General features: G+C 42.0%; 1 protein-coding gene and 1 non-coding gene across 9 annotated transcripts in view; both read left to right on the plus strand.

The window, feature by feature from the left end:
• The window catches only part of SCAND3 (SCAN domain containing 3), a 28396-nt gene that overhangs the window by 4907 nt on the left and 393 nt on the right, over positions 1–23096 (plus strand). The window contains exons 2-6 of one of the 8 annotated variants that reach the window (XR_013332210.1): positions 5116–5263; positions 6308–7803; positions 9099–11778; positions 14672–14852; positions 18338–18535. Coding sequence is in view for 3 of the 8 variants with exons in the window: in XM_077752376.1 (XP_077608502.1) it covers positions 5116–5263; positions 6308–7803; positions 9099–11009 (3555 nt within the window). In the remaining 5 variants the exon portion in view is untranslated. Of the gene's footprint in view, positions 1–5115; positions 5264–6307; positions 7804–9098; positions 12167–14671; positions 15671–18337; positions 18536–23096 lie in introns of those variants that run through there. The other 7 variants (XR_013332211.1, XR_013332209.1, XR_013332212.1 and 4 more) reach the window with 7 other exon arrangements.
• TRNAT-UGU (transfer RNA threonine (anticodon UGU)) lies at positions 22735–22808 on the plus strand. The gene has a single exon. It is a non-coding gene; the product is annotated as a tRNA-Thr (tRNA).

Consider the following 23096-nt stretch of genomic DNA (forward strand, 5'->3'; position numbering starts at 1 on the left):
ATCTCTCATGGGTATGGCCACATTACACTATTTTACAACCAAAACTTTCTTACTAGAAAATTTAAAAAATCATATCCAGGAATCATATAGTGAAAGACAAATGACCGTCATAACGCGTTCGAGGTTAACTTCAGTTTTGTAATTTGTTCCTGCCACCCGAGTCGCACTTTTAAGTCCATGGTGGACGTCCCTCCGGACGAGTCCGGCNGGCGTGGGTGTGCGCGTGCTGGCGTGCGCGTGCGCGTGCTGGCGCGCGCGGACACAGGAGCGGGAGCGGGCACACTGTGGGGCGGGGGCAGTCGGAGACGGAGGTCTTCCGGTTCGCGTTTTAGTTGCTGTTAAGAATTGGTTGCGCTGTCTTTGCAGAACTGAGAGGATTATTTAATTGTAAGTGGCAGGTCCCCTGTCCCCCAGCTGACATATCCGCACTCCAGGACCCTGTTTTCCCTAGTTGTGGAAAGGTTTGGGCAAATTGAAATGTAGCCGTTTTATAATGCAAACCAATCTACATAGGATGTTTCTTCTTTTAAACCAGATTTCTCTTTTCTTTGCTTTGCTTTGCTTTGCTTTGCTTTGCTTTGCTTTTCTTCCTTCCTTTTACATTTTAGAGAGAGTAAGCACAAGTGGGGGGAGGGACAGAGAGAGGGAGAAAATCTTAAGCAGGCTCTATACCCAGCGAGGAGCCCAAGGTGGGGCTGATCCCATGGTCCTGGGGTCATGACCTGAGCTGAAATCAAGAGTCAGATGCTCAACCCCCTCAGCCAGCAGGTGCCCCCACATATGATGTCTTAGTCTTAAGATCAGAGAATAGAAGGGGCACCTGGGGAGGCTCAGTTGAGTGGCCGACTCTTGATCTCGACTCAGGTCATGATCTCACCATTTGTGAGATCTAGCCCTGCATTGGGCTCTGTGCTGGCAGCTCAGAGCCTGGAGTCCGCTTCAGATTCTGTGACTCCTTGTCTCTCTGCCTCTCCCCTGCTTGTGCTGTCTCTTTCTCTCTCAAAAAATAAAATAAATATTAAATTTAATTAATTTTAATTTTTTTAAAAAACACGTGAACTTCATTCTTACTGTAAGCATGAAACAATCACTGCAAAACTTGAAAAGTAGACAGTAGTCTTACTAGATACTAATCTACCGTAAAGCATCATTAGATAACATTGTGGTACTGATACATGAGTAGATGGATCAATAAAGCAATAGAAGGTACAAAAGTAGACCCAAGCGCATATGAAAATTGAGTGTACAATACATTTGCTGTCTCAAATCACGGTAAGGAAAAATGGACTTTTAAATAAATGTTGGAATAAAGGGATATAGCCATTTTGAAAAGGCACATTAAATCTATGTCTCGTACCATATACCAGAAATAATAAAGTTTAAATGTGTCAGAGATCAATATATAGAATTTAATTTTTTAAAAATTTTTGTAATGTTTTATTTCTGAGAGAGACAGCGTGAACAGGGGAGGGTCAGAAAGAGAGAGGGAGACACAGAATTCAAAACAGGCTCCAGGCTCTGAGCTAGCTGTGAGCACAGAGCCCAACGCGGGGCTCAAACCCACGAACCGTGACATCATGACCTTAGCCAAAGTTGGTTGCTTAACCGACTGAGCCACCCAGGCATGCATCTGGGAATTTACTTTGAATATACGTGTCTGCAAATAAGAGGACAACAGAGACATAGTTTTTCATTGCAGCTGTTTGTAAAAGCAAAGTATTACAAGCAATCTAAATGCTGGTCCATATAGAATGAATAAACTGTGGTGCATGAATATAATGTGGGACCATGTACATAAAAATGAAGAAGATATCTATGAACTGGTATGAGATGATTTCCAGAGAATATTCTTCTAGTAAGCGAAAAAAGGAAGGTGTGAACTACTATATAGAGGTATAAAAAAGTATATACACATTTGCATTAAATTTGTGTATATTATATATACACATATATAAGTGTAAATATTGGTGTATATGTGTGTGTATGTATATGTATATGTTTTACTTATTTTTGCAAAAATTAACAGAGTAAACCATCAACAACCAAAATGGTTTCTTATGGGAGTGGAGGGGGAGTAGAATATGAGCAAAACTTCTCTGAATATATATTTTGATTTTTGGGGGTGCCTGAGTGGCTCAGTCAGTTAAGTATTGAATGCTTGATTTTGGCTCAGGCCCTGATCTCATGGTTTGTGGGATTGATTCCCACGTTGGGCTCTGAGCTGATAGCACAGAGCCTGCTTGGGATTCTCTCTCTCCCTCTCTCTCTGCCCCTCCTCCCTCTCAAAATTAATTAATTAAAAACTTTAAAAAACTATGTGTTTTTATCTTTTATACCTTTAAATGTTTTAAATTGTTTTAATGTTTATTATTTTTGAGAGAGACAGAGCAAGCAGGGGAGGGGCAGAGAGAGAGGGAGACACAGAATCTGAAATAGGCTCCAGGCTCTGAGGTGCCAGCACAGAGCCCGACGCGGGGTTCGAACCCACAGACCGCGAAATAATGACCTGAACTGGAGTCGGCCGCTTAGCCGACAGAGCCACCCAGGCGCCCTTAAATGTTTTAAATATTTAAAAAGCAATGTTAAGGGACCCTTGGGTGGCTCAGTTGGTTATGCATCCCACTTTAGCTCAGGTCATGATCTCACAGTTAATGAGTTCAAGCCCTGCGACGAGCTCTATACTTAACAGCTCAGAGCCTGGAGCCTGTTTCTGATTCTGTGTCTCCCTCTCTCTCTGCCCCTCCTCCACGTTCTCGCTCTGTCTAAAAAAATGAAAAATAAAACGTTAAAATTTTTTTTAATAAAAAGCAATGTTAAATTCAAAGCGATTAAACACAGAAACAGGTGAACTCAACTGTATATCGAATTATTAACAATAACAGCAAAAACACAATTCAGGTGATTTGAACACAGTATTCTGACCATATGCTCTTAGTGGAATACTGTGTGTGGACCCATAAAGCTGTGAAGATACTGGTTTCACATAGTAGGTGTATTGTTGGAAATGTTCTACAACACAAAGCATTGTGATCCTGAAACTGCTCTGTGCTTATTGTAGGTAAAGGCAAATGAGTAAAGATGAACATTGTATTGAACTAAGTTTTTGTTTCACTGTGGGAGAAGGTATATATTCAAATGGAATATGGAAAGATGAAGCAAATCTTACCAGTGTTGAGATTGAATTGAATTCATGATACTCTATCAGTTTATTTAGCAGCTGTACCATGAGAGTGCCTGGAGGCGTGAGGCACCAGTGACAATGAGCCTCCCTGGTACTCAGTCTCTGTTACCAATGCTGTTGCTCCAAAGTGAATCTAGACTTCTTGGAAAAACAGCTGAAACTAGACCTGGGACAGGGAAAATACAATGCGATCCTTGCGTCTATTATTCTGGGAAAATGGATGTGCTAAAAACAAAAAATAAAAAACAAAAAACTAGTGGGGTCATATCCAAAGGATGCAGGAGCCTGGTCAAAGGGGCTCTAGGGACCAAATGGGAGACATTTGGAGATCAAGGTGAGTAAGGATGGAATGGATTACAAAATAAGTCTATAGTGATATTCAAAGAGAGTGAAAGCTCTTTACAGAAAATGGTTAGCTAATAAATGTAGAAGGAAATATAAAGGCAGCCAGTCACCATTTTGCAACCCCTAGTATAAAAAATGATTCAAGGAAAAATCATCAATGAATGCTAAAACCATTGGGGAATAAGCTTTTTATGTAGATGCACAATCTTACCGCATCACTGACTTAGTAATTACAGTGGGAAAATGAATGGATAGATCTGGCAATCACTACCTTAACCAAGTGATCAAATTTTGCATTACCGATAATGAAATAAATTGATAGCATGTACCCTGTGACATGACACTGTAAGTACACATCACTTACATAGTAGTTTTCCAAAAATTATTCACCAGAATCTGTTTGTGAAGAAATAAGACAAATCTCTGACGTGGGGTATTCTATAACTGGGGGGTCTGACTTTACAAAATTGAATGTCATAAAAAAGATTTATGTTTTTTTTAGATTAAAAGAAGCAAAAGATATGTATAAATATTGTTTCATGGACTTAAAACCATAAAATATGTTTTGGGGACAATTAGGGAAATTTAATTATCAACCATATATGAGATGGTTAGTATAAGGGGCAGATAATGTTTTCTTTTTCCCCATGCATAACACTGGGCCAATGTTTTCCACATCAATTCTTTTTTTTTTTTTTTTTTGGTGTTTTATTTATTTCTAGGAGAGAGAGAGAGACAGCGTGAGCAGGGGAGGGTCAGAGAGAGAGGGAGTGACAGACTCTGAAACAGGCTCCAGGCTGTGTGCAGTCAGCACAGAGCCCGACGCAGCACAGAGCCCATGGGCTCGAACCCACGAACCGCGAGATCATGACCTAAGTGAAAGTCGGACGCTTAACCGACTAAGCCACCCAGGCGCCCTTCCACATCGATTCTAAAACAACTGTCAGATTCCTTTCTGGGTGAAATGGTCCTTATCAGATAATTTGCATAACTCCCACTCCAAAGATTTATTTTTAATTGCTTACATTGAAACCCATTTACAATTTTCTTTTAATTGTCAAAATTTAGGGAGGATTCATTTAATGTGTTTGTGTTGTTATTTCCCCCAAACCGAAACCACAGGGATGAGTATCAGCTTCTGTCCAATGGAGAAAGTTTCTGTTGTATGGCTCTGCTTTATTAGTCCCAGCACTTAAAAAAAAAAAATCTGTCCTTATTCTGTCTTGGCACTTGTCTTAAGAATTCAATGAAGGGGCACCTGAGGGGCTCAGTTGGTTAAATGTCTGACTTTGACTTGGGTCATGATCTTGCAGTTCATGAGTTCAAGCCCTGCGTTGGGCTCTGTGCTCACAGCTCAGAGCCTGGAGCCTGCTTCATATTCTGTGTCTCCTTCTCTCTCTGCCTCTCCCCTGCTCACACTGTCTCACTTTCTCAAAAATAAAGAAACATTAAAAAGAAATTTTTAAAAGTTCAATGAAGACTTTTTTTCTTCTTTCATTCTATTTCTGTAGGAGAATGTTCTGAGGTTTAGCTCTGCTTTGTGCAGTGATCACCTATATTCATTTCCAGATGTATCAATTTGTCCCCAGGTCCCACAGGGCAGAGATGGGCCGGAAATTCCTATGGAGGAAAGGAGTCCCCTGGAAGCAGCAGAGGAGTGCTTGGGTGCCCAGCTCCTGTCTGTGGAAGGTAGAATGGAATGTGACTCTCCAGAGCCACGCCCACTGCAAGACAATGGTGAGGAGGTTTATTTAGTCTAGCAGGAGGGTGGGATTTGGGAGCGGGAAGGGTCTGCTCATGAAAAGCTATGAAATCTCATCCATTGCAGCCTTACTGAGTTCAGCGGAGGGCAGGTCAGCCAGCGTCGTGTGACACTATTAAAGGAGTTAAGCAGCCAGGTGATAATGTAAGAAATCGTTGAATACAAGATTTTCGATAGATATTTTCCAATGGAATTACATCCCTATGGATAAATCAGAGGAGCCTCGGTCCCGAGACGCTGAGCACGGGTCCGATTTCTAAAGCCTCTGCCCCAGTTTTTGTCGCACATGATGTTTAAGGCTTGGAAATACTGCTCAGAAATTCTACTAAAGAAAATGGGATTTCTGAAGTCTGTGCCCCTCAGCATTTCAAGGACTGTTAATAGGATTAGTGTGGCGGAGGCAAGGGCACAGGCTGGCTGCTTCTGTCTTTCCCACAAGTCTCAGGTATCGGCCATATGTGTTACCTCTCGTAGCACCCTAACAACTCCCGGCCTGTCCTACGCCTGCTGGCAGCCTCCCCACTCCTGGAGCGCGTGTTCTCCTGGTTCTCCTTCACGGTGCCTAATATTCCTCATCTCCCCAAATTCATCTTGTCCACCCTCCTCTTCTCCTCACGGCTCCACAGCGTGACACAAAATGTATTTGCGTGGAAAGAAATGCTATCTATACGGTGGCCTTTTCAGTCACATTGTGAGACGTTGAAACATATGCCCCAAATATTGCTGTAACAGTGAACTTGACTTAATAGAACAAAATGTGGTATAGTCTGGGTCTTTAAAAAAAAAAATCTATTACTGGGGCACGTGACTGGCTCAGATCAGAACTTTTTGTTCCTCACTTGGGTTCTTCATTTACCTTCTATTTCTCCAAGGCTGGACCCCCTGACCAAAACGGTGTTCCCCCAACTTGTGTCCCACAGCCTGTATTTCTACCCCAAGCTCTAGTGACTGCTTGGCAATGTAGATATTTTAAATGATATTCCCAAATATCCTAAATAATTTTTTTCTTTATATTTTAGGGTCATTTTTGTGGCTTTCCATGATGTCTCACAGTGTGGGTGATGATAACCCCAGTAGCTTAGACACTAATGAGCCAGAAATTGAACCAGAAAACATGAGAGAGAAGTTCTTCAGGAGCTTAGCAGTGTTGCTGGAAAACAAAAGTAATAATACCAAGATATTTTCCAAAGCAAAGTACTGTCAGTTAATTCAGGAAGTTAAAGAGGCTAAAGCAAAGGCAAGAAAGGAATCTGTTGACTACCGTCGCTTAGCGAGGTTTGATGTGATCCTTGTGCAAGGAAATGAGAAGCTTATTGAGGCTCTAAATGGGGAAACAGATAAAGTTCGGTATTACTTGCATAGCGAGGAGCTATTTGACATTCTGCACCACACACATCTCAGCATTGGGCACGGTGGACGTACTCGCATGGAAAAGGAGCTACAAGCAAAATACAAGAACATCACAAAAGAAGTTATAATGCTGTACCTGACACTCTGCAGACCTTGCCAACAGAAACATTCGAAACTCAAGAAAGTTCTAACATCGAACCCAATTAAGGAAGTTAATTCAAGATGCCAGGTGGATCTTATAGACATGCAATTAAATCCTGATGGGGAGTATAAGTTTATTATGCATTATCAAGACCTTCGTACAAAGTTGAGTTTTTTGCGGTCACTAAAATCTAAAAGGCCTAAGGAAGTGGCACATGCTCTTTTAGATATTTTTACAATTATCGGAGCACCCAGTGTCCTACAATCTGACAGTGGGAGGGAATTTTCAAGCCAGATTGTCAATGAACTCAGTAATATTTGGCCAGAGTTGAAAATTGTCCACGGGAAGCCTCAGCCCTGTCAAAGCTACAGTTCTATGAACCAGGCTAATGAGGATATCCAAAATAGGATTATCTCCTGGATGCAAGCTAACAATTCATCACACTGGGCCGAGTTTTTGTGGTTCATTCAGATGATCCAAAATCAGCCCTATCACAGAAGCATGCAACTGAATCCATTTGAAGTCACCTTCAGCTCTGAAGCTAAACCAGGCCTCTGTCACCCTCAGTTAACCGAGGAACTCATTGCCAGCCCGAATCCAGAAAATGAATTTGAACCAGGCGACAAAGAATTAGAGAATCCACTGGGGGCACAGTATGAAGAAAGCATTGAGACTGGAACCGATAGTAGTGATATTGAAGAGAATCTTTCTATTACTCCTATGGTGGCTGTGAAAAACCCACCTGAAAGCAGATTAAAATTTTTATCCTGTGTAGTTTGTGGAAAAGAATGCTCAGAAGCTAATAGTTGCATATCATGTGATGGAAGTGTCCATGCAGGCTGTGGGGTGCCCTCCCCACATGAGACCGCAGGCTGCCATCACAGAATAACGTGCAATCTTTGCCATGAGGCCACCACAATGAAAAGGAAACATGATGAGACCCAAAGAAATTTGACTGGTCAACCTTCCAAAATGCTAAAGCTGTCAGAGACCCCATTTTCATCAGACAAAGTAGGGGATTGGGTAAGAGTTTGAGTACCTGCTGTAGATGAAAGTGGGGGAAGAGCTTCATTACTTTTCACTGTGCTCATGATGAGTGAGAATGTTTGGCAGCATATATACTAAATAAAGCACAAGGTGGTCAACTTGGATTTGTTTTCTCCAGAGAAAAGCCCATTACTTCTAATTCCCCCCCAACCCTGTTATTAGGTTGGAAGTTATAACCTTGAATGCTGCTTTATTTGTTGTGTAGAGTGATGAGAGTCTCTTTCACTCCATCCTGGTGTCTGGAATTCCTTGGAGGGATAAAAAAGCTAAGATCTGGGGGGTAAATGGTGTGTGTGAGGGTGTGTTTCTGCGGGAGGATGAACGTGGGAAACGCTGAACTTACTGTTACCTTGGGCAGAGAGCTGAACTGAGAAAGGGCTTCTCGGGTCAAGTGAAGTAGTGAGGAAAGGGAAGAGATGGCAAGTTGGATTGCGAGATACGGGTTTATATTGAGGAAAAGTTCAGTTTTCAGATTTAAATGGAGAACATGAGATAAAAGGCCAAAGAGCTTTATTTTAAATCTGTAGGTTTCATAAAGTAGAATTAATGTGCGTTGAGTGTAGAATTTTGAAATACAGGGGCTGTATCTGATTTGATTTGGGCCGGTGGTACCTGAGTGTGATCTTCTGATCAGTACTGGTCTGCAAACTTTGTACCAGTGTACAGTGAGGCAAGTGTACTACTCAGGAGTATTTAGGAATTTGCCACACTTTGCACTGCTGTAGCGCCCGGCACGTGACTACTGAACTCGCGTTTCTGAATAGAACGCTGGCCGCTGTGGGTGCTGTTCACGCGCAGGGCGAGTCGCGTGCCAGCGCTTGCACAGCACTCAGGCAGCTACAGTGCGTGATATTTTATGGCTAGTTTGCTGTAACTCAGGAAAATGTAAGCAGTTATTTATCTCTGTAACTTCATTTTAAAACCATTTTTAGGGGCGCCTGGGTAGCTTAGTTGGTTGAGCATCCGACTTTCGCTTAGGTCATGATCTCACAGTTCGTGGGTTCGGGCCCCGCGTCGGGCTCTGTGCTGACTGCCAGCTCAGAGCCTGGAGCCTGCTTCAGTCTGTGACTCCCTCTCTCTCTGACCCTCCCCTGCTCACGCTGTCTCTCTCTCTCTCTCCTAGAAATAAAGAAAACATTAAAAATTAAAAAAAAAAAAACACAAAAACCCCCATTTTTAAATTTTTAATCAAACCTAGTTTTTAATTTGTAGCTTAGCATTATTAGATAAAGGAGGAAAGTAACATGTTTATTTTTAATCCTGATTTGCAGATGGCGAAACAAGCTTCACTGGACTTGTTTGTCAAGAAAAAACATAGCCTTTCTGAACCCGGCGGCAGGAGTAGAAGAAACGGTAAAGATGGACGTCAGGAAGTGAAAGGGAGAAGAGTTCACACAGGTTTCACTCGGAAATATGACCCCTCGTACATCGAGTTTGGGTTTATAGCTGTAATCGATGGTGAAGTGCTGAAGCCACAGTGTATCATTTGTGGAGATATACTGGCTAATGAAGCAATGAAACCATCAAAACTTAAGCGGCATTTATATTCAAAACATAAAGAAATGAGTTCACAACCGAAAGAATTCTTTGAGAGGAAGAGTAGTGAACTAAAGAGCCCGCCGAAGCAGGTGCTCAGTGTTTCTCATGTAAACGTCAGTGCCCTGCGGGCTTCCTACAAGGTAGCGCTGCCGGTGGCCAAGTCCAAGACGCCCTACACGATTGCGGAGACGCTGGTGAAAGACTGCATCAAGGAGGTCTGCCTGGAGATGCTGGGGGAGTCGGCCGCCAAGAAGGTGGCCCAGGTGCCCCTGTCCAATGACACCATCGCCCGGCGCATTCAGGAGCTGGCCAGTGACATGGAGGACCAGCTCATAGAGCAAGTGAAAGAAGCCAAGTACTTCTCACTACAGCTGGACGAGTGCAGAGATATCGCCAACATGATGGTACTTCTGGTGTACGTGCGGTTTGAACACGATGACGACATAAAGGAAGAATTCTTCTTTTCGGCCTCTTTACCAACAAACACAACTAGTTCAGAACTGTGTGAAGCTGTGAAGAATTACGTCGTCAACAAGTGTGGTCTGGAATTTCAGTTTTGTGTGGGCGTGTGTTCTGACGGGGCAGCCTCGATGACAGGGAGACGTTCGGAGGTGGTGGCCCAGATTAAGGAACTTGCGCCCGAGTGTAAAATAACACATTGCTTCATTCATCGAGAGGGTCTGGCCATGAAAAAGGTATCAGCTGAACTAAATAGTGTGCTTACTGACACAGTAAAAATTGTGAATTATGTGAAATCTAATGCGTTAAATTCGAGATTGTTCTCTCTGTTGTGTGACAATATGGAAGCGGATCACAAGCAGCTGTTACTGCATGCAGAGACGCGGTGGTTATCACGGGGGAAAGTTCTGTCGAGAATGTTCGAAATACGAAATGAACTCTTGGTGTTTCTGCAAAGCAAGAAACCAGTTTGGTCCCAACTTTTTAAAGACGTGAATTGGACAGCCAGACTAGCTTATTTATCTGATATCTTCAGTATTTTTAATGATCTTAACGTTTCCATGCAAGGGAAGAACGCAACCTGTTTTTCAATGGCTGATAAGATTGAAGGACAAAAACAAAAGTTAGAAGCTTGGAGAAACAGAGTTTCTGCGAATTGTTATGACATGTTCCATAATTTAACAACAGTTATCCATGAAGTAGGTAATGACCTTGATATTGCCCATCTGCAAAAAGTTATCAATGAACATCTTACTAATTTGTTGGATTGTTTTGAATTGTATTTTCCATTAAAAGAAGATCCACGCATAGGGAACTCATGGATCCAAAATCCATTCCTCTCATCAAAAGATAACTTAAATTTAACGGTCACCCTGCAGGATAACTTGTTGAAGCTGGCCGCTGATGAAGGACTGAAAATGAATTTTGAAAATACAGCATCACTTCCTTCATTTTGGATAAAAGTTAAAAATGAGTATCCTCAGCTTGCTGAGGTTGCTTTAAAATCCCTACTTCTGTTCCCCTCAACGTCCTTGTGCGAGACCGGGTTCTCTACTTTAAGTGTTATTAAAACGAAGCACAGAAACAGTTTGAATATACATTATCCCCTGAGAGTAGCGTTGTCATCCATCCAGCCCAGGTTAGACAAACTAACAAGCAAGAAGCAAGCTCACTTATCACATTAAAGACTTGAAGGTATTCTGTCAAAGTGTGCACATACACATTACAGAATATGAAAGTTATGATTAAAATAGCAATTCTCTATATAAATTGCCTATATGTACACTTTCAGTTACATGTACAGTTTTTATAATTCTTTTATCTTGTTCTATTTATTAAAATGTAATTTTAAATCTGTCGCTTCTAATATTAAAAAGATTTTCATTTTGTATGCCTTTGTTATTGTTGTATTTCATTAGGATATGAAGATTTTAGGACGAATTTAGGATGGCAGTGATTTCTCTGAAACGACAGATTAGATCAATGAAGGGAAGTGAATTCGAGTCTGGAATTGGAATCTGGGTGGTCAGGTGGGAAGCTGATGTTAAGTTTCCTTTGTTGCTGCATGTTTACACGCCGTGTTTATGTGGCTGAGCCCAGGGAAACACCATGTGATGGTGTCATGACTTTGGATTCATATTGATAAATTCTGACCTCATAGCGGTGGGGGATTGGGCCATAGTGATGAGTTTAGGTCAGGCACAGAGTTTTGGATTTCGCTTGAGCTGATTGCTGTTGAAATTCTGTGGGACAGAGCCAGGTATGACGAGCTCTTCAGGTAGATTTAATACCCTCTCCTGTATGGAGATAATTCTGAAAAATGGCACACATATCTGCCCTCACTCAGAATTACTGAAAACAGACTATTAGCACAAGGCAGTTTCTTTAGGGTAAAAACATGCCAAGATCCTTGAAGAAAACGAGTCTTTTCCTAGACAGAGAAACAACATAACAGTAAGTACTTATTTTCAAAGAAAAGTTAACATTGAAAGTTGAAGAAGGTAAGGGTATGTAGTCATACGAAATGTCACTAATATTTTACTGATTGAAAAGTTCCATTTTAGAAAGTGTAGGAAACATTTTTCATGTTCAATTCTGAAACTTGAGTAGGATTATATTTTAGTGTGTGTGTTTAATAAAATCGTAACAGCTTTTCAAAAAAAATGGTGGTGGATAGATGTATGCAGCAGTGGTTCAGTTTCATCCACCTACATCTTATGTGTCCTCTCTCCTATCTGACTATATTTTGGAACTAAGGGACTTACATTTTTTAAATTTTACCATTTGTTTTATTGATTGAATAAAGTATTGTGCTTCCAGTTTTCAATTTTATAAAGCAATATATGTGTGGTGATTTTATATTTCTATAAATGCCTCAAGTGTTTGGGAGAAAATACACTGATGGACATAAGGAATACATTTTAAAAGAGAACTAAGTCCTCTTATTTTATCTGTAAGAAATATGAGGTATTGGACATCTGAGAACAGAATTAGAATCAAATGGACAAAGATTTTTGGTGTGATTTTTGGCCTTGGATATTTTCTTTAGATGGCTCCCTATTTCTCCTGCAAGTGACTCACTACCGGGAGGCTGAATCACTTTACCTTTACCTTTTAAACATTTAGGAATATTTGACTTTCCTCTGTTCCCTCCTCCCTGTGTTTTATTATCTTGCTATACATTTTTTAAAATTCAATAGCTGTATTGAGGTACAGTTTACATGAAATCTTAACATGAATTGGATGACTAGTGAGTCTGTAAGTCATGTGATCTTTTTTCCCGTTTTCTGCTTGTTTTGCAGTGAGTTCACACATCTATAGGCATGTGGTGTAGACATGTGGTGTATGCACACACCATGAAGGTAGTTGCATATTTTCTTGTGTGCGCATAGGACTATTTGTGCTTGCTTCCATTCATTGTTTATGTATGTGCTGTTTTTTAGTTGTGTTTATACTTATTGATGTATAACAGGATGTGGTGTTGGACTTTTCCCGTTACTCAAAGAATGGCAACTACAGAGGCTCAAGGAGATGCTAAGTGCCTCTGATTCTAAAGACATGTTAGCATGAGGGGTGCCTGGGTTGCTCATTCGGTGACTTCTGCTCAGGTCGTGATCTCACAGTTTGTAAATTCAAACCCCACGTCGGGCTCTGTGCTCACAGCTCAGAGCCTGAAGCCTGCTTCAGATTCTGTGTGTGTGTGTCTCTCTCCATCCCCCACCGGTGCTCTCTCTCTCTCTAAAAAATAATTTTTTTAATTTAAACATTAAAAAAAATTTTTAATTAAAAAACAAAAATGTTAGCATGAGTAGACCCAGAAACCTGCCCTTCACGCTCACAGCACACAGACTGCTTTCTGCCAGGAAGTCACTTGTAAGTGATGCTTCAGGAGAGGAGCCCTGTGTTTCACTCCCAGACTGGGCGTTGGGTTGGGGGAGGGGGGAGCGGGGTGCTGGGGGGCTGAGCAGGAAAAAGAGGTTGGAGAGGATGGTTAGACCTGCGGTAGATCAGCTCACGATCCCACAGTTTGGGGTGACAAAGGGATGCAGGTTCCCTGTGGGTCAGGTGACCTCGAGGAGTGTAAGTCTGAGCCCTCAGCAGTGACCCACCCCGGGGAGCGGTCCTGCAGAGGAGAGCCCGGCGACAGTTGCAGCTGCTGGGGGCGGAGGAGATGAAAGAGGTCAAGCTGAAGGTCAGTTCTCTTTCTATACATGTATTTGTGGGCACAGCCCCCACAAATGCCCTGAAAAATCTCATGCTCCCCACGAGACAGCTAGGATCCCAGGGTCAGATCAGAGAGCAGGTTACCAATGGACACTGCGTGTGTGTGTCGCGGGCGGGGACGGGGGTGCGCGCGGACACACTTCAACATCTTTCCACGAACCTGGCCTCCTAGCGAGGTTTACTGTCATGAGCGGGGCTGAGCTGGGGGAGGCAGGTTAGAAGAGGGTGTGCCGTTGACAGCTGCCCCGATTCGGAGGGCCTGCTCCCTCTCAGCTCTGGTGGCGACAAGCCCAAAACACCCAAGGCGGGGCTTTGTGCGGGGCGGGGTGTGCGGAGGGATAAGCTGAGGGGTATTTGGGGTGCAGTGCTGGCCCTGGGCCTCCGTCCCGGGCTGGCCGCTCTGAGGATGTTGCAGACACCCGGGGGGATCTTGAGTCGGGTTAGGAAGTGCCCTGTGTGGCGTTGCTGTGTCCCTCCCGCAGGGGGTCCGCTAGGAACTGACGGCCTGGAGGAGGGAACGGCGCGCTCCTGGGTGCCCCTGAGTAATGGCTTCCAGAATGTCTTTTCCGGTGTTCACACCGAAATAGAAAGATTATTGTGAGAGCTCCAAGCACGATAGAAATTATTATGATGAGGAAATAAAACATGCATTTACTGGCTCAAAAACATACTGTGTGCTTTGTATTCTGATAAACTTGTGTTAAGTTGAAGACAACCAATTTATTATTATTTCTTATTGATTGATACAGTTATGGTTTTAATTAAGCCTTATGTTCATTTAAAATGTAAAAATGGGGGGCCCCTGGGTGGCTCAGTCCGTTAGGCGTCCGACTTCGGCTCAGGTCATGATCTCACGGTTTGCGGATTTGAGCCCCGCATGGGGCTCTATCCTGACAGCTCAGATTCTATGTCTCCCTCTCTCTCTGCCCCTCCCCCACTCATGTTCTGTCTCTCTGTCTCAAAAATAAATAAACTACAAAAAAATAAAATAAAATGTAAAAATAGAAAGAGCATGAGGCCATTATGGACTGTATGACTTTTAAGAGTGTGATTAGGATCATGATGTGCTTTATCTTAGTAAACACAAGTTAATTTCTGACTGAAATTTCTTTTGCATCTTTAGGAGGGAAATTTTTCCAAACTACCGTTTTCCCATCTGAAAGGTTTCTCCTAGTTAACTTGGGGAGCCAAGAGTGAACTCCCAGTGAGCAGAGTATGAGGGCTTGTGGGGTGCTGTCGGCCAGAGAGGAGGCCAGACATGAGGAGGCCGCACAACAGAAGCCGGTTCACAAAGACAAACCCAGGTAAGGAGCGTAGGCTCATCCGGGAGACACAGGGAAGCACTGAAGGGATCATAAATAGAAGGTGACCTGAATTTCAGTTTAGCAAGATTTCTCTGCCTGCAGTGTGGGAAGTAAACCACAGAGCGAGAGCAAGGCCATGAGTCCTGTGTGATCGATCCCAGAGATAGTGGTGTAGTTGGGGACATGTCACTAAGGATGAAAGCAAAGGGACATATTTGAAAGGCTCAGTGTTATAAAGGTGCCAGTTTCCAATCCTACTGAATATACCAATAGAGGTTTTATGCAATATAACAAGTATCTATATATATAAGAGCAAAAGATCAGACTGGCTAAGAACATTAAAAAAAAAGAGGTGAGAAAACTTGCTTATTCTCACCTCAAACATGAAATTTTATTATAAAGCTATAGTGTGTGAGACACGGTAGTACGCAGACAGAGACAGACAAATAAACCACTATGGTGTAGTAGGGTTCCCAGAAGCAATCCCACCGATATATGGAAAACTGATACGATAGGACTATTTCCACTCAGTGGAGAAAAGAAAAAACTGACTATCCATTTGAGAGAATATGAAATTGGATCCCTGCATTAAAGACTTAAATGTGAAACACAACGCTGTAAAACTTTAAAATAAGTTATTATTCAGTAAATTTGAAGATGTCAGTGCCCTGCAGTCTTACCACATCCATTGTTGGTTATATGTGGGGCACTGGAGGAGCCACGCGTCTGGATGGTTATGACATCAGAGCATATAAAAAGCCCAAGTGGGAAACAACCCAAATGTCCACTCACAGAATACAATGTACTATGTTATTCAGCAGCAATATTGTAGTAGTTAAGATTGCATCATCACTGACAGAATTGGGGAGATGTGATGAAATATATATATGTCAAAATTCATCAAAATTATGTGATTCAAATGGGTGCATTTTATTGTATGTATGGTATACCTCAATAAAGCTTACTTCAAAAGGCATGTGACCTGGGGGTGCCTGAGTGGCTCATGTGGTTGAGCATCTCTTGATCTGAGATCAGGTCTTGATCTCAGGGTCTTGAGTTCAAGCCCTGTGTTGGGTTCTATGATGAGCATGAAACCTACTCATATGTGGAATTTAAGAAACAAAACAGATGAACATAGGGGAAGGGAAAGAAAAATGAGACAAAAACAGAGAGGGAGGCAGACCATAAGAGACTCTTTTTTTTTTTTTAATTTTTTTTAATGTTNGCGAAAGTCGGACGCCCAACCGACTAAGCCACCCAGGCGCCCCAAGAGAGACTCTTAAATACAGAGAACAAACTTGCTGGGAGGTGGGGAGATGGTGGGGGGAATGGGCTAGATGGGGGATGGGCATCGAGGAGGGCACTTGTGATGAGCACTGGGTGTTGTATGTAAGTGATGAATCACTAAATTCTGCTCCTGAAGCCAAGACCACACTGTGTGTTAACTAACTTGGATTTAAATTTTTTTTAAAAAGTGACCTATAATTATACACATCAACATGGGTTAAATTTAGAACATAATATTGAAAGAGAAAGCAAAGTTGCAGAAGAATACTGAAGTGTTGTTGCATTTCCNGAAAACCAAACAACACAAATAAGAGATACGATATGGTAAAGATGTAAAGAAAAGAAAACGCTACAAAATATGAAAACGGAGTTTCTGTCAGAGGCGCCCTGTGTTGGGTGGGCGGGAAGGAGGAGGGTGGGGAGTCCGGAGCCCGGGGACTCCGGGAGGACCACTCTGGTCATGATTTGTTTCTCAACGTGGGTGGTAAATACAGCAGTGTTCAAAGTACTGGATTTTTTAAAAAGCCTTGTACATGAGCTATAAACTTTGATATCTTTTTAAAGTTTAAGGTACAAAGTAGTTGATAGAATATAATAAATGTGACAAAAGTGATGCTGAAGACAGGATGAAAAGATGCTAAGAAGGAAAATTATGAAAGAACAGACATTATGAAAGAAAGACCGAGAATCTCCAACATCCGTTTATAAGAAAAGAATTGAGAGAAGGGGCAGTGAGGGATCTTTGAAGAGATGAAGCATAAGAATATTCTAGAATTGGGAATGGCCTGAGCCCTCAAAACCAAGCTACAAAACCAGCCCAAAGCCAGATAAATAAAACTAAATTTATACAGAGATCCATCATAATGAAAAAATATATTAAAAGCAACTAGGGATTTAACAATAATAACTAAATAAAATTGACTTAGGGTAGGTTTTTCAACAGCCATAACAGAAGCCAGAAAAAGCTGAAAAACGTTTTTCAAAGAGCTGGGGGGAAAACTGTCACCCTAAGATAGATGAAAGCCGTGAGAAGAGTATAGACATAACCACACACGTCAGGAGAGACACGGCACCAACAAACTCTCAATTAAAAAAAAAACAACAACTATTAAAGACATAACTAAGAAAGAATAAAATTAAACCATGAAGAAAAACTAAGCTCAACAAGGAATGATAAGCAAAGAAAATAATAAACATCTGGGAAATCTAGATAAACATTTACTGTAAGATAATTTAGCACTAATGTGTAATTATTGGGGTTAAAACAAGAAGAAGCTTAAAATGCTGAATAACAAGTAAGTTGGGCAGAGCAGAATGCTGAGAATTGTTTTTTTTTTTTAACATATGTAAGGAACAGACCCAATTTTCCTTAATTTCTATCCAACAAATACAATTTCCTAGTGACAAGATATTTCAGTGAATGTCCTAATGGCAATTACTATTAAAATCTGTGAACTTGATAGGAGAGCTTCTTGTTCATCTGAGCAAATAAAGTAGCCAGAAATGCAAATTTATGACGGCAGGATGGAGATCTGCATGTATCTAACCTACTCTGATTGTAACCCATCTGTGTTTTCTGTACCTGTGTGGTGATTGGCACGTTAATATGCCCAATCTTTCTTCACAACAAAGAATGGCGACTTTATCTTATCAAGAGCACTTAGTCAACTCTCACCTTTTCTAAGATTTCTGTGTCATTACAAATAACTCCTACTGATCTGACTTTGCCTTGCTCCTGTTCAGTCTATTCTCAACAGCCAGAGAGATACTCTGTAGTGTAGATTAAATGTAGTGTAGATTAAATTCTATCACTCAGCTCAACACCCTCCTTGGCTTCCCAGCTCATTCCAAGTAAAATGCAAACCTTACAGCAGCTTGGACTCTTATATGATCCATCCTTCTCTGTCCTGGTTTCCTATTCTCTCCTTTCCCACTAGAATATGGTAGGCATGAGAGGATATTTTTTTTTTTAACATTTATTTATTTTGAGAGAGATTGGGGGGGGGAGCAGAGAGAGAAGGAGACAGAATCCAAAGCAGGCTCCAGGCTCCAAGGTGTCACCACAGAGCCCCACACAGGCTCGAACTCACGAACCATGAGATCATGGCCTGAGCCAAAGTCAGACACTCAACCAAATGAGCCACCCAGGCACCCCAAGAATATGAGGGTTTTTTTAAAATGTTTTATTTATTTTTTAGAGAGAGAAAGAGAAGCATGAGTAGGGGAGGATCAGAGAAAGAGGGAGACACAGAATCCGAAGACAGGCTCCAGGCTCTGAGCTAGCTGTCACGAACCATGAGATCACGACCTGAGCCAAGTCAGACGCTCAACTGACTGAGGCACCCACGCGCCCCAAGAATATGAGGTTTTTAATCTATTTTGTTTCTTGCTGTATCACCATGACCTAGAAAAATACCTAGCACGTGGTAATGTTCAATAAATATTTGGTGAATAAATGAACAAATAGAAGTCAATTTGGGGACTCAGGATTGCATTAATATTTTGCATTGTAACAAATGGTAATATTACTTCCACTTATGATAATTTGCCTTATATTTTCCATGCACAAATTGCCTTCATAAGTCAAGGGAAGATTGTATCATAAAAATGATATTTCAAAAGAGGAAGTAAAAATTCCCTCTGGGATAGGAAGCTAACTCTTTGGAACAAATAAAGGCCTTTATTTCAGTACTTTCACCAAAATATAAATCCTGGATATATTATTGTTTAAATATACTTTTTAAGTGTTAGGGTAAATTTAGGAGCTTGTGGATTCGAGTTTGCTGTCGGGCTCTGTGCTAACAGCTAACTCAGAGCCTGGAGCCTGTCTTCAGATTCTGTAACTCCCTCTTTCTCTGACCCTCCCCTGCTCATGCTGTCTCTATCTCTCTCTCAAAAATAAATTTTAAAAAAACATTTAAAAAAAGTGTTAGGGTAAATTTAGATGATAATTATATAATAGTGTGAGGGAAAGTCATCAAAGAATGACTCCCAGGAAAGTTACCATAAAGAAGAAAGTGTTGGATTTAACCCCATTGAAAATTTATAATTCTATTTTGAAACAAGCTATTAATAAATATAAAAAATTAGTAGCTGGGAATACATTTTGAATACATAGTAGATAAATACACTTGGTCTATTGTAGGTTTGATGGTGATCTTTTGAATAAATAAGAAAAGTGTTAAACAGCATAAACAAAGATATGGATCAAGGATCCCAGTGGCTTAAAGTAAGACATTTTCTCATCACATGTCTCTTGTTTGGCTCAGCTGGGGTTGGCTTGGCTTTTGCTGTGTTATGTCCATGTCTCCATGTGTCTTCACATTCTGACCAGCAGCCACCTGGTGTGCCCTTCTGCTGGTGCGATGCAGATGGGCTGGAGAACTTGGCCATGACTTTGAAAGCCCAGCTAAGAACCACACACCCTCCTTCCACCCACATCCCATCGGTCAAATCAAGTCCTATTGCTAAACCCAGTGTCGGTGGATTCGGAAAGTATGCCTCGTTTTTAGGGAGGACATAGAAAGGGGAAGAAACAAAAACATACCCCCCCCAGAATATTCAGCTAAAAGTCTTTTTAAATCATAAATACATTTTTTTTATGTAGCAAGATGAAGTGGTCTCAGGATTATTTCAGTAACCCAGATATGTGGTCAGGGAGCCTGGTTTTCCGTGTTCTATCCTTTCTTCTGTCTGTTGGTCTTTGTCCTGAGGTTTGTCATCAGAGGTCATAGCTGGCTTTCCCAGCATCACTCACAGAAAAACAGCTAAGTAGGGATGAACCTTCTCTCAAAACTCTTTTGCCACTAAGGAAAAGTCTTTTCCAGAACCTCCAGTGGATTTCCCATTCAACTAAAGAGCCATAATTGGGTCACACAACTACCACAACACATAACTACACAAACTTTTACTTAAGGGGAAGAGGATTGCCATGACTGGCTTAGAAAAATCCGGATCCATCCCCTATACCGGACATTGCCACACAACAGGAATTCTGTTACCCAGATGGCAGAGAATGGCAGAGAGAGGCAGCCCTCCGTGTCTGCCAATACCAGTAAACATGTTGAGCACTGTCTGTGTGCTTGCTGGGCGGAGAAATTCTTAGGGCTTACAGCCTCTCAAGACAACAATTTAGAAATAAGCATGGAAACAATTAAAAACTTGGTAACATTTGACTAACAACTAGAATTTTTAGAAAATTATGTAACCTATGCCCCAAATCTATTTGTGAGATTAATATGTTAGGATAGTTTATATTACTCTACACAAAAGGAAATCATTCACGAGCCAACTTCACAGGAACTGTTAACTCAGGTAATGTTCCTTCGCTACATTTAGATACTAAGCAGTCAATAAAAATTTATTTTCTTCCATGGGAAACTGGTCAAAATATCGTGTTAACTGAAAAAAAGTTTATAAAACAGTTTATGTAGTACAATCCTAAATTGGAAATTGTATTTCATGTGTATTAAGGAGTCTGAAGAGTTATTTCCTCAAAATTTTAACAGCAGATATCAAGAAAGGGAATAGATTTTGCAAAATCATTGTCATTAATGCATTTAGGAATATAAACTTAAAAATATTCTACATTTATAAGCTTAAGAATAATGCAACTTTGGTTAAAATAAATTTAATTTTAAAATTATAATCACAATAGAATTTAATTTAAAAATCTCAAAAGAGAAAGGTGATGGTTTACTCAAGTGTTTTTGAAAATACAAAGTCATTACTTTTTGTTATAAAGAAAGTCAAGAGGATTGGAAAATACTTCCATTCCAGCTGCTACAAAAATATAGAACATTTACCAGGNACGAGATCATGACCTAAGTGAAAGTCGGACGCTTAACCGACTAAGCCACCCAGGCACCCAAATCATCTTCTTATCAACAAATTGAATTCCTGGCTAATTCATTCGCTGAGATGAGAAAGAAGCTCTCCTATTAAATTCAAGGATTTTAATAGTAGTTGTCTAAAGTTAGGACTTGTTAATAAAATATTTTGTCAGAGGAAACTATTTATTAAGGATCTATGATTAAAAACCTGAGTTCCTTAAAGTTATGAATTATGTTTTTTCCAACAAATTTCCATGCTAATCCTGGTTAACCCGCTATAAGCTTACTGATCTTTTGATACTTAATTTCACAGATATAAAAAACCAGAAATTTCCTATGAGTTAGGAAAAGTATATTGTCCAAACCTTTGATAGAAATACAGTCTCTCAGGGCGCCTGGGTGGCTCAGTCGGTTTAGCATCCGACTTTGGCTCAGGTCATGATCTCACTATTTGTGGGTTCAAGCCCTGCGTTGGGTTCTGTGTTGTCAGCTCAGAGCCTGGAGCCTGTTTCAGATTCTGTGTCTCCCTCTCTCTCTGACCCTCCCCTGCTCACTGCTGTCTCTCTCAAATTTTTAAAAAATTTTTAAAAATTTAAAAAATACAGAGCTCTCCTATTTTGTTTTACATTTTTCTTTTCTTTTTTACATTTATTTATTACTGAGATCCAGAGAGGCAGAGCATGAGCTTGGGGAGGGGCAGGGAGGACATAGACTCCTGAAGCTGACTCCAGTGAGCTGTCAGCACAGAGCCTGACGTGGGGCTCGAACTCAGGGACCTGCGAGATCATGACCTGAGCTGACTTCTGGTGCTTAACCGACTGAGCCACGCAGGTGCCCCGAGATCTCTCCTCTTTTAAAGGAGAAGGAAGTTTTCTTCATGTTGAGGGATAATCACCGGAAAGCAATGGGTGGCCTTTCTGCGCCTGTCAGTGCGTCGGGTGGAGGTGTCTCCACTGCCCTGGGCCGGGTCACGGTGGACAGGTCACTGGTCTCTAGTCACGAGAGTCCCTGGTGTGCGAGCTCCCACCGCGCTTGGAGACGCTGTACTAACAGTGTGGCTGGATCAGCGTCAGAAAAGGAGCTTAAGATTTGACTCGTGTTGGCCTGGCCAAGCCAGCCTGAACAAGCCCCTTATTTCATCGGAGTTGAATATAAAATAGGGGCAATAATACCGTGCTCAGCACCTTGGGGTTGCGGTTGAAACTCAAAGGGGAAATCCATCCATCCATCCATCCATCCATTCATTCATTCATTCATTCTCCAGTTGGTTAGCACACAGCCTCCTCTTGGCCTCAGGAGCAGGGCCCAGGGAGTCATCCCTTACTGACCACCCAGCGCTCTCGCAACAAGTGCCCTCCCCGATGCCCAACCCCCATCTCCCCGCCCCCTCCCACCCTCAGTTTATTCTTTATTTAAGAGTCTCTTACGGTTTGCCTCCAAAAGCAGAAATAAATGTGAAAGCTTTCGGTAAACTGTAAAGTGCTGTAGAGACGTGAGACAGCTGCAGTGTTGTTTTCACTGGAAGTCGGGACTCAGGTCTGGGGTCTGTGCCCCCATTTCAGCCCCCGAGCTGCGGGGACAGGGTCCCCACGCTCTGTCAAGCCCTCTGTTCAGACACCGCAAGGTGCACACGAAGTGCTGCACGCGAATGAAACCGGAACGGAGAGTCCTGTTTCCCAAAGCAAAACAGAAAGGGGGGGGGAGGGAGGGGAGTGGAAAGAGTGGAGAATTAAAAGGTAATTATTGAAGCTGATGTCTTGTTTGGCTCCGTGGCTCAGCTGGTTAAAGCGCCTGTCTTGTAAACAGGAGATCCTGGGTTCGAGTCCCAGCGGGGCCTGCTTCCCCTTTTAGCCGCGGGAGGGGGGGGGCGCGGAGCCGGGGCCGGGGGCCCCCGGGGTCCCCGGAGCCCAGCCCCTGCTGCACCCTGGGGCTGAGTCCACCCTTAAGAACAAGAAAGGGCTACCACCATTCTCGAGGATTTTCTGGAAAAAAGGTTTTTCTGACTCGGGAAGAGATTCGATAAACCGGGAACTGGTAACGGATGGTTAAGAGCGGAGCTTTCCCGGCGCATCCGCGTGGACAGTAGAGTGCGGGGCGCACCTTGGAGAGGACCTGGGGATGAGGG

Source organism: Crocuta crocuta, unplaced genomic scaffold (assembly GCF_008692635.1).
Source record: "Crocuta crocuta isolate KB4526 unplaced genomic scaffold, BGI_CrCroc_1.0 scaffold336, whole genome shotgun sequence".
In the NCBI taxonomy this organism is placed as follows: Eukaryota; Metazoa; Chordata; class Mammalia; order Carnivora; family Hyaenidae; genus Crocuta; species Crocuta crocuta.